We start from the raw sequence: 12,229 nt of genomic DNA, 5'->3' as shown, positions 1-12,229 counted from the left end.
ATATAAATACTTTGTTTCTATATTTTTTCCAAGTTTTGATGAACTGGATGATATCACTGGATCATGTATTACTGTGTACATTAAACAAACAAACAAACAAAAAACTTCTAATTACTGAACTACTAAAATGATCTGCTGCGCAATCTATAAAACAAAAATCTTTAAGTTATTATTTCATGGCACAGTTGTGCCTTTAGATGCAGATTACACTGACTGTTCCTCCTGAAAAATAAACCACGTTACAGTGTCTACAGTGAAATTCTTTGTACTCAGAGGTTATTGATTAGGTCTTACACGATCCCACATTAAAAATATAAGAAATTATATACATATATATAGATGTTTATAGAATATACAAAAATATAAGTAAGTTAAAATTAAAAAATCTATACAATACTCAATAACTGATTTTTTTTTTCAATTTGATTTTTTTTTTTCAAATTGAAGTGATGTTGTAGAAAAAGATATTTGAAGGAGGAACAAAGATCTTAGTTTTCAGAAAAAGAAGGAATACAACTGTTTTGGTTCCAACCAACTTCATCAATCAGGCCTGAACCCTTTGACCAGTGACTAAAAGCATCAAGAACCCTGTCCGTTTTGCATAAATGCTAACTACACTGCATCAGCTCTATGGTTTCCTTTCAGCTACTCAGAATGGTAACAGCTTGCACCCTTTTTATAATTGTTTCTCTTTCTACTAGTTTCTGACCACAGCTTGTAAAAGATACATTAGAGAAAGCATCAATTTCTTGAAGCAAGGTGTTAGAACTTTTTCATCCCTCCATTTGCTGCAGATGGAGAGGAATCCTCTTGCATTAAGTATGACATAGTTACAGCCATGTGACTTAACAGCTCCCACATTTATATTTGGATTTCCTTCTTTCCAGACAACATAAAGGACTCTCATCGTTGCTTTCAACTTTTTCTGAAGAAGACATTTTGTGACATAGTAATATATAAAACCTAGCTAACTATTAACATGCATGAGACCAAATTGTAGCATCCATGTTGAACTACAATAAAAAGAAAATGGAATCACCTTGAAGCATTTCAACTCAGCATAATCTAGTGCCATGCAGACATAGCTCAACTAACTTAATTTTAGTTTCTTTAGAACTATTTTGATTTCTGTCCTTGATGCTTTATTGAGTTGCATAGGAATATCTTAAGAGAGAAAGACATCTCAAACTTTTACATCATCAACCTCAGATACAAATCTGAAGAAAGCAACAACAACAAAAAAGCAAGTAAATAAACATGGTTTCATGCCTTTCTCAAAAGGCATTGTCCTTGCAGGTTAATTTATTGCAAAGTTCCTTCATCAGAATAAGCTGACATTCTATCAAAAGAATGAAAACAGGAAAGAGTAATGGCAACTACATTTAGGAGAAAATGTGCAATGTTGTTTACCCATCAAACATTCTTTTACTGTCTTTTACCAAGAAAATTCAAATCCATCCTAATTCAAGATGTCCATATCTACATTACTATTTAGATCCTGTTGAGGGAACAGGGCATTAGCATATAGTACACCGTATCTACAAAAATTTTCGGAGATGAAGTTAGGAAATGCTATTACTTTTAACTATAAAAAGGATCCTCATTACCACATGCTCAGTAAATCTAAAGATAAATCGTGTTTCTTGAAAATCTGCCTTGACCCATAGGCTAAAATACTGCTTTTATTGTCAGTACATATGTTTCCATTATCCTAGAGTTTCAAGATTTTTAGAATACCAGCAATATTTTAGGCCTTTCTCAAAAAGAAAGCTTGAAGTATACCCTTATGATTTATGAAGTTCCCCTTTTATTCTCCACAGACTCTACCTTTTTTTTTTTTTCAGAACAAATTTGATAAGCTGGAGTTATGTATATGCTATTTCATCTGGAACTTCTGCAGCAACTGAAGTTTTCATAACAGGAAAGTGAACCATAATGCATCAGGTACGGACCTGAAAGCAGTATGGATGACATTCTGTCTGATAAAGAATACTATCAAGCATTTCTAAGAACAGCATTTTATTTCCAAAATAAAATTGGATAAGAAAACATCCCTGGTGAATAGATGAATTCTTTTAACATTTTCTTTAAATTGTTGTGTGTTGTTTGTGTAAGAAAGGATTCTGTTTCATCTTATCTTTCTTGAAATCAAGCTATCATAGTCACAAAAAAAAACTTGTCTCTATTTTCATTTTAATGAAAATCCTTTTAAGATATGAAGCATTTTTTAACTTCAGAATATTTAAAAACTAGCCCCAATAAATATTTTTATATGAAACAATCTTGCTGTCTTGACAGTTCATATCCTGTTTTTCTTTATTGTTCAGATGCTTTCTTTACAAAATGAATAAAATAAATAAATAAACCCTGTTCAGCAACAGTCACAGCCGTCCTTGTCAAAAATGAGTTTGAACAAAAAGGTATGAAAGAGAGAACAGGGCATTGAATGTCAAGTGACTAGATTCAATATAAAGTAATGTTAAGATTTCTGTTTCTTCTTTACTATGTCAAATTGAATATCACGTTAGCTTTGGCCTTATGTGGTATGGCTAAACAAGTAAAGCAGAGAAGTACAATTTCTAAGACATTAGAAGGACAGAGGAGACAAATATAATGTTACAAGTCTGTAAAAATGTACCGTCATGTGACAGAAAGATGAGGGAATAATGAATGAGTAATTGAAACATGTTTCTCATACAGGAAAAAGGAAACTAGAATGACGAAGAACATGACTTCACAAAAGGTTTAAGCTTATCTAAACCTGAACTACTTTCATATCCCCAGCAACCATGTCCTCTGTCATGTTCTGTATACACCAATGGTCAGAGAAATGACAGATCTACTGGGAACCACCCTACTCCATGAACTTCAATTACTGCACTGCAAAACTTCCCTTACTGAACTAGTTCTCGCATAATGAAGGCAGTCTGTCTCTGCCTTCATTACGCTCTTTCTACAGATATTTACACACACTGATGAGATCCCCCCTGGACCTTTCTCATCTCCTGGCTGGACAGTCCCAGCTCTCTCAGACTTTCCTTGTATCACAGATGCACAAAACTTTATCATCTTTGGAACCCTTCATGGGAGTCACTCTAGTATACCCATTTCTTTCTGAAGAGCCCATATAATATTTATATTTTTCATTTATTTTCTGTCCCTTTGCATAGAAATGTGTAAATACTTATTTTCAAATGTACAAACATTACTGATCATCTGTGAGCACACCAGGAATACTTTGAAAAACTCAACTTAAATATCCAAAATATTTATCTAACATCAGCAAAAATAAAATTAAATACTATTTCAGAGGTCCATATTGACCAAATTTATGTCTTAGACAGGATTACAAAATTACTTAAACAGTATTACAAAAGTGTTTATCTATTTAAAAAATTCAGTCTAATATAAGAGAACACAATGGCTGCATATGTCTAGTCAACTAAGTATTTCCAGTGGAAAGGTTTTCTAAGCAGGATTACAAAAAAGTATGGCATAGTTTTCTTTTTGTAACAGAAAATTCTATAACATTTAATCCTGTAAAATGCAGATTTCTCTGACAGTATTTCGTAACTGAAACACATTAACTCACTGCTAGTTTCAGAACTAAGAAAACTGAAGTGTTCTTATTTAAACTAATACCAGAAAGGCTGTTACAGAAGAATAAATTATTTGAGAAATATTTAGTTTTAAAGATCTGTTTGAAAAATAACTTGAGTATAGTAAACAAAACAGTTTTTCAAAACAGTTTTTTGTCATTAGTTCTTCAGAATGTAAGTAGCAAATGTGCCTACAATTTACCTTATATACTTGCAGTAGCACATCTGTCCAAGCTCGTTTGCTAATTGTCTCAAATACGCTGTCCTCCAGAATGAATAGATGTTCGTTGCTAAACACATCTGAGTTTTTCTCATCTCCTTTTTTCAACTCAGTCATCTGGGCCTCCAGGTAAAGGAAAGATAGCAGTTATTTTCAATATTAATTTCAACAGCTTGGATAGGAAATTCACAAGAGGACAATAATCAATCAATGGCATAAATGAGTGAGATGCCTTTTATAGCGTAATAGTGATCAGCACTGGAATCATTCATAATTCAACACCATCTCAAGAATAAGAAGGTCAGTACAGAATCAACAGGAATTTAAAGAAGCAATCAGGACAGAGAATCAAAACTATGTTGTGTTTATATATACATATATATATATATAAAATGGATGGGAAGCAGTAAAATTAATTCCGTTCTGAAAAAAACAATAGACTGTTCAAAATTAATAACAGGTATCAGAGGTATTAGAAGGAATGGAAGAGAAAACCTGGGGAAGGGTGTAAATGCAGCAGCTTAAAGTTCTGTTCAATCTTATGTGTGTGCTTTGACTTATAGAATCCAAAGAGTCACCACTACTCAAGGTCCACAGAGAATTTGCATTAGGCTTTGAAGGATTAACACTAAACATGTGGTCTCTGTTTAAAAAACAAACAAACAAAAAACTACCTTCAACAGAGTTTGCACTTTAATCCACTTCTTATAATCATCAGGTTCAAGCAGGAATTCTGGCATAACATGAGGAAGACATGCTCCTTGGCTTCTAAGATCATAAAAAAGGAAAAGTTAATGGGGAGGCAAGATAACTCTTTTTATAGGCAGGGTGGTTTCTTTATGAGAACTGCTCCTCCATAAAGAATTAATTGCAGCACAAAAACTCAAAACAGATAATACCCATGTTAAAGCCAAAGAACCATTGTTACATAACATCAGTAGAATTAAAACTTGATGATGCTTATATCTGTCTGTAGGTCTGATACTGGAAGTCTTATGGGTATAAGCAAAGGTATTTCAAAACTTTGTTAATTGTCAAACTGACCTATCATCTACTTTCAAGTGACTAATAAACACAATAGAAAAAGTAACTGCAGTAAAAAAAGGGGAATCACAATGGCCCGATACTAAAAAAATAATGCTAACTATCAGTTGAAGAAAGACTATTCTTTATTTCAAATGATGCAGTTTAAGCAAACGTTACTGGAGAGGAAAGTAGTGAAGAATTATTAGATTTATTTTTCTCAGGACAGCACGAAAGTTTCCTGATTTTTATGTCAGAAAAACTCTCCTAGTGTATCTAGACTTACATTGCTCTCCGTGTTTTTAACACAGCTAATGTGAAAAATAATCACACGAGCATTTCTTGTTATTTAACTAGTCCCTCATTCAAGTGAAATAATCATACATTTCTTGTACCATGCAGTCCAAATTCAATTTGCTTTGTGCATTAAAAGTCATACATCACAGATTGAAATTAGAAACATGACAGTTTATTTCTCATCCCACAGAATTATATTGTGCTGGTATGAGTACATTTTTGTCTCCATATTTTACATAGTGACATTATCATCTCAGATAAAATTTCATATTTCATAAAATTATCCAGCATGTTTTTTTAAAAAACAGAAATATTTTAATCAAGGACCCAAAATAGCTTCAAGTATTAGTCTGATTCTAAATTCACCATGTCTGAAATTCCCGTTTTCAATTAAATCACAAGCTCTGTTCTCTGAAATCCCTTTAAAACTTCAAATCTTTCCAAATGATAAAAGAAGGAAGCTATGCAATATTCATCCTTTTAGATGTTCTATCTTCCTTTCAAAGTTTTTAGTTGGTAGATATATGGGAATAGATGCAATCTATGATTTTCATCCTCAAAAAAGCTATATACCAATGTTATATATCAGCATGCCATGCAGCTGCTTCTGGCAGCTGCTGCCAGTTTGGTTATTAGGAAAAGATTCTTCACCAAGACAGTGGTCAGGCACAGGAACAGACTCCCCAGAGAAGTGGTCACGACACCAAGCATTCCGGAGTTCAAGAAGCATTTGGACAACACTCTCAGACACATGGTCTGATTTCTGGGCGGTCCTGTGTTGAGCCAGCAGTTGAACTCAATGATCCTTGTGGGTCTCTTTGAACTTGGGATATGCTATGATCACAGTCAACATGGGTTCTATCTAACTGAATGTTCTCATAAGTGGCCAGATTTTGTTACTGAAGAACACTGTCTTACAAAGAAACCTTCCTCATAATAGGATAATATAAGGATAAAGTGGATATTTAAAATAATATATAATATGGATAAGTGGATATTTAAAATGATGCCAGTTCTCAAAGATCAGCATTTTCACGTTGTTAAGATGTTGTTCCTCAAGATACACAGCTTGCAACAAATGAGTTAATTCTACCTGTACTGTAAAATAACCAAACTTTTCCTTAACTGTAATGGTAAAATACCAAGGAAGCCTTTTGATAGCAATAGAAATGTAACCGATACTTGGAATGTTGCTTAGACCAGTTAATGACATCCTCCTCATTCAGTAACTGAAAAACTTGAAAGATGAATCACACTTTATTTGAACCACGCTGACCAGAAAGTAGTAGTTAGGGGGAAGAAAGCTGAAGACTGTATGTTTCTATTCTTTGATTGCTCTCCTGGGCTTTACAGGAAGGAGGGAATGCTGCACTTTCTGCAAATCACAATGAACATGTAGGGATAGCAGATGACATGAATTACTCATCTCTAGGCTGACTCTGTATGTCCTACCATCATTACATTTGTGCACTGTATTATTATACAGTTCTGCCAGCAGTCCAAATGTCAGACATTTTTTCACTGGGATCTAAAAGCACTCTTAAATAATAACCTGTGAAGAAATGAAAGTATCCTAGGTAATCCTAAAATGCACAGGTAGAAGAATACTATCCATAAAGCACAAAAAATAACAAAACCTGATAGGACTCACACAAACTAGAGCAGGCAGAAACTGACAGGATAACGCTAAGCATATACTGAGCACAAATTTAATCATCTAGCATCAAATATATACAAGCACAGGAGTCCAGCTGGAACTGGTTCTTGACCTATGTAGTTTTGCTAGGACTGTTACTAATTATGTCCTCATTTCCAAACATCAGACCACATCAGTCATCAGCCATTGATGTATCTGCATACAGAGGTGCTCGACTCAGCCTTGACCAACTGGCTACTGCTCCAGTTCTGCTCTGAATATGTCAGTGAGTTAATGGACAAAATTCAGTAAGACTGAAGGCTTTTGTTAAAATTTGGCTATTAAATAGCTTTCCAAATTGCCGCAGAAACTGCATTAAAAACACTTCAGCACTTCTTTACAGTTGCTGTTATGCTTAGCAAAAGTGATTGGGACTGACTCACACCAAAACTCGTAATTTTCAAATAGGCAATTAACATCATGCATGCTTTTGATGAAGAGTAATAAGCTATATACTTTTATACCACTCGATTCATATATCGTTTGTTTATGTACAGATTAATACATGAAGTTCAAAGTAAGAGAAGTTTTACACTAAAGTGTACTGATGAACCATCCTAAAGATAAAACTTCTAGCCTTTGTTGAAGCACAGCATAATCCAACATTGAGGTGCCTGTTCTCACAGAGAGCTATTTGCATATCCAATTCTTTGTCCTAACTGAGAAACACAGCAAGGTCTTCTTCATAAGAAGAGAAGAGAATTAGTTTCAATACTAAATTTAAATACTGGATTCCCTACAAAATCTCAGTGGGAAGATTGGACACAAGAGCCATCAGGCTCCATGAGGAGAAAATGTTGAACCTATCTAGGAATGCTCCAAAAGTATCCCATGAAAATTCTTTAAGGAAACATCTGTGAAAGAATATTTTGATGGAAGCTGCTGAACAGATCAACTCTGGTATGGATAACTTAGGGATAACTACGGACGTGCAACTGTTGGAGAGTGTCTAGAGGAGGGCTACTAAGATGATGAATGGCCTAGAGGGGAAGACGTATGAGGAGTGGCTGAGGTCACTTGGCCTGTTCAGCCTGGAAATGAGGAGGCTGAGGGGAGACCTCATTGTGCTCTACAGCTTCCTCACGAGGGGGAGTGGAGGGGAAGGCGCCGATCTATTCTCTTTAGTGACCAGTGATAGGACCCGTGGGAACGGTGTCAAGCTGAGGCAGGGGAGGTTCAGGCTGGACATCAGGAAGAGGTCCTTCACTGAGGGGTTTGTTGCGCACTGGAACAGGCTCCCCAGAATGTAATCACAGCACCAAGCCTGTCGGAGTTTAAGAAGCATTTGGACTGCGCGCTTAGTCACATGGTCTGAATTTTTGGGTAGACCTGTGTGGTGCCAGGAGTTGGACTTGATGATCCTTATGGGTCCCTTGCAACTTGGGATATTCTGTGATTCTAACTTGAGGCATAAGATATGCAAAACGATGGATATCTGACTGAGTCCTTGCCAAAGGCTGCTATCATATAAACAAAATAAGATGTATAGAAGACCTTTCTGGTACAACTTTAATGTAAGGTTGTACTAATTTCCTTGGAAAAATATTTCCACTTGTGTTGCTAATTCCCAATGTTATGAATAAATATTTGTTTGCATTTCACAATAAACAAACTTGAGATAAATAAGATAAAGAGACATTCTTTCTCTCTCTCTCTAAGGTGCAATGACACTTGAAGCTAGACAGAAGACTAGCTAGATCAGCTAGACTGGTACTAAAAGACCAAAAGCAAAGTCTGTGTTTGAGTTAGGGCTATAAAATCCCATAGTTAGGGCTGAGAGGCACATCAGCTCCAGCCTTGAGTAGTAGTTACACACTTCTGTCACTCTTGACAGGAACTGAGCAGAATTAATCAACCTGCTAATTAAAAGGATTGATGAAACTTGGAATTGTTAACAAGGGTAATAGGGTTCAGAAGAGGAAGTAAGACTTGAAGTTGCTCTTGACTACTCTCCTAGGGATATTAGCTTGTCACTAGACCTAAGGCAGCGGCAATCAAAAGGTTCTTTCTTGAGCTGGAACTAAAGTTTTTTATCCCTGTGACCTCAGAAAAACAATATACTGATTAAATAAACAAGAAAAACTCTTAAATCTACTTAGAGGACCATTCATATTTCCACATACTCCATGCCTTGTTCTCTGGATAGATGTGACATTCCTTCAGAGGAATAATCACAGGGTGGCATTAATAATATGATGCCAAGACATTCTTAGCAGTCCATTGCCTAATGACTCCAGCCTTTAAGATTCAATGTGGTGGGTTGTATCCATCAATTCTTTTATTTAGTATCAGAATGGATGTTGAAACTGTGAAAACAGGAATCTGTATGCATTGTTCTCCTTACTGAAGAAAGCCAAAGATACTGTTCTACCATTGCTGCAATGGTTCCTCCAAATTACCTACCATGATATATCAATGATGCACAGAAGAGTGCTATTCTGACTTATTTTTAAAATGAATGACATGGCTGAAAGTTTCAGATAAAGGTCCAATGTTGTTTTGGATCCAGAGAATACCTTTGTTTCCCCTTCCCTGTTAATGTTGTAAACACTTAATCTCGAAGGCCAAAATTTTTTACTTTCTGTTCACTTGGTTGCTCTGCTATAGATAGCAGTCACACTGCTATCAATGTGAAGATTGAGACAGCTTTTTTTTTTTTAAAAAAAAAAAAAGATATTTAAATTTAACAAGCTGTGCGCAGCTCTTTTTAGAGTCTTCCATCAGGCTTTTTGATTCAGTGCATTGAGTAAGCTTATGGGATCTAATGAGGCGACTCAGCGTTCCCAGGAAGATAGAATTATTGAAAGTACAATTCTAGAACAGAACAGATGTGTTTGAGATAACGGTAGATAAACAGTATGGTTTTCTGTTTAAGTGAAGTTTTAAGAAGTTGTAATTTAGCACTCTTGTGTAGTTCCGTTGATAGATATCATAGAAGAGATGCTTGTTTAAGGTGCTACATTGAGCATTATTCTGCTTTCAGACCTGAAGCATGAGAAAAATGCTTGTTGTGTCTGCTGGTATATCATTGCAACTACTGATCTTTCTGTTACATAAGAAACAGTGTGCATTGATCTCATTGAGTTCAGATATGACTACATCATGGTCCATTATTTTCAAACGAAAACTTGTATTTAGGACAGTAAATAAATAGTTCTTAAATGGAAGGACAGCCTCTTGAACACTACCGAGGATGCTGAAAAGACGCAGAGATGCTGTGTTTCAGGTCTTCTAATGATCTGTAAGGAACTTGTGACATTAGAATTTCTCTAAAGTTAATTGTCTTCTGTTTCACAGCAACAGACAAGAAGGATAAAAAAGGAGTTTATTAACCTTTTTTGATTTGCGCCATCTTTGAAGGTTGTTCCATTTTACGTTATGAAATAAGACTATCAGTTAAGATTGCTAGTAGCTAAATCTGTTCAGCAGCAGGAGTAGTGCTTCCATTTCTTGGCATATTGTTAATATGAAAGACAAATATATTACTAAGTTTACAAAATGTATTGCTAAAGCCAGTGATTACAGGGCAACGAGCATCAGTGGAATGGTAAAATCATTCATAACAAACCTGATCCACCTATCTACTCAGTCTAAGAGATTAGGTTAATAGTTGTTTTCTTTCATAATAGTGGGAAGAGAGTTCCTGTGGAATCTCTGTGTTGAATATAACCCTACCAAAGGACACCTCGATTAGTGGAAGCTGCAGAGAATACCTTAGTAAAAAAAAAAAAAAAAAAAATTATAATAGAAAAGTCTTATATCACAAAAGATGCACTATAAAAGAGGCCCTAAGCCTACTCTTTAGTTGGAATTTTGAACTATGCTAATTAAAAGGGGGAAAAAAGAAAGAAAGATTTTATCACATGTACTTACTTAAGGAAAGCAAGGAACGTAGAATGCTGCCAATGGAGCTGTAAAATTTGTTCAACAGGATCAAGGGGCAGTGACCGGCTCAATGTAATGCCAGGTAACAACTGTCCACTCAGGTGGAATAACATGTCGTAAACAGTCTTAGTATCTTTGCCAAGGTTTTGTTTAAAAACATTTTCTTGAGAAGAACTCCTCTGGGCTTTACAGACATCGCTAAGAGAGAAAAAGCTTACGATATTACTCTTAAACGAACAAAACAAGCTAAGATTTAATTATTGTATCACTGACAACGATAAATTTAATAAAGCAAGAAGCAAAAACATCAGGAAAGAAGGCTGAAAAGTATAGCGCCTTTTTCTTTCTACAGTATTTTTATAAGAATGTAATATTTTTATAAGAATGGAATGTTTAATAAGTATATATCAAACATTTCTTAAATAAATCTATGTTTATCATTGCTTTCTGCCAACTATAACTTTGATTTCTATCATATTGATAAATGCCTATATGTGTCCCAGGAGATTGGCTTCTTCATTATTTAGTACCGAACTAGACAAGATCAACTAAGTGATGCCACCAAAACTGATATATTTCCAGGGTATTTGCAAGACTGCTGATTATTAAATTTGCTTCCCCATCTGTTTCTTGATCTTCAGATTATGTGGGGAAAAAGACATATTGTCTAAAACTTATGTATGCCATGAAAGGAGGGACAATTGATATACCTGTGCTCATTTTGGGAGAAAAATAGATTTCAGTTAAAGGAGTGACATCTAGTTTTAACCGTATATTTACATATGCAGATATGATATATCACTGCATTGTAATATATCAGAGCACAGTATCTGGAATGATATTTTAGAAAATGAAAAATAACCAAAATGACATTTTCATATAAACAGTGCATAGATGCTATGATTTTAATTAAAACTATGTGTCTCTATGTTCCTCTGTTCATATCCAAATCACCTTGCTATGTATATTAACATTTTATTAGGCAGACACAAGTTAGCTCAAAGAAAATATGAATTACCGTCTTAGTGAATATGGTATTGAAATAGGATTTGGTCCCTTAGACCAGCCAAAGAGAGTGAACCAATTCTGAACAGCAGTTAGAGCTTTCTGAAAGAAGATGTACTCTTCTTTGTCCTCATCAGGAAAAAATGATAATTCAGATTTATTTTCTCTCCCATCACTTGGACTATCAGCTTCACTCTCTTCACTCGTCTGTTCATCACTTTCAAGGGTACTATCGAACTCTGAATGACACAGAGGGGGGAAAAGTAAGAAAGAAGTATAAAAGAAAGAAAGAGACTCCTTATTTCCCTATTGTGGTCTAATACAAAAACATCATGAAAAAAACTGTTCTCAGAAAACAAAAATTGTCAATAATGAATGACCAATTTATTTCAGCAGTAAACAATGTGACATGTACATGTCTTCGGAATGGAATAAATTCTATTTTTGGAATCTAGTTTCACTTAAAGTGAAATGTTTTACCCAAACAAAAAAAAAAAAATCAGA

At 34.9% G+C, this 12,229-nt stretch overlaps 1 protein-coding gene across 2 annotated transcripts in view; it reads right to left on the bottom strand.

Moving 5' to 3' along the window:
• LOC106042138 (cilia- and flagella-associated protein 47) overlaps positions 1-12,229 on the bottom strand; it is a 308,071-nt gene that overhangs the window by 234,701 nt on the left and 61,141 nt on the right. For both annotated transcript variants that reach the window (XM_066980338.1, XM_066980347.1), the window contains exons 29-32: positions 11,739-11,964; positions 10,709-10,918; positions 4,494-4,587; positions 3,802-3,942 (exon numbers count right to left, since the gene is read on the bottom strand). In XM_066980338.1, coding sequence (XP_066836439.1) covers positions 3,802-3,942; positions 4,494-4,587; positions 10,709-10,918; positions 11,739-11,964 — 671 coding nt within the window. The remainder of the gene's footprint in view (positions 1-3,801; positions 3,943-4,493; positions 4,588-10,708; positions 10,919-11,738; positions 11,965-12,229) is intronic.

The sequence above is a fragment of the Anser cygnoides genome, chromosome 1 (genome assembly GCF_040182565.1).
Source record: "Anser cygnoides isolate HZ-2024a breed goose chromosome 1, Taihu_goose_T2T_genome, whole genome shotgun sequence".
NCBI classification, from domain to species: Eukaryota; Metazoa; Chordata; class Aves; order Anseriformes; family Anatidae; genus Anser; species Anser cygnoides.
This window is presented reverse-complemented; position numbering and strand designations above follow the sequence as displayed.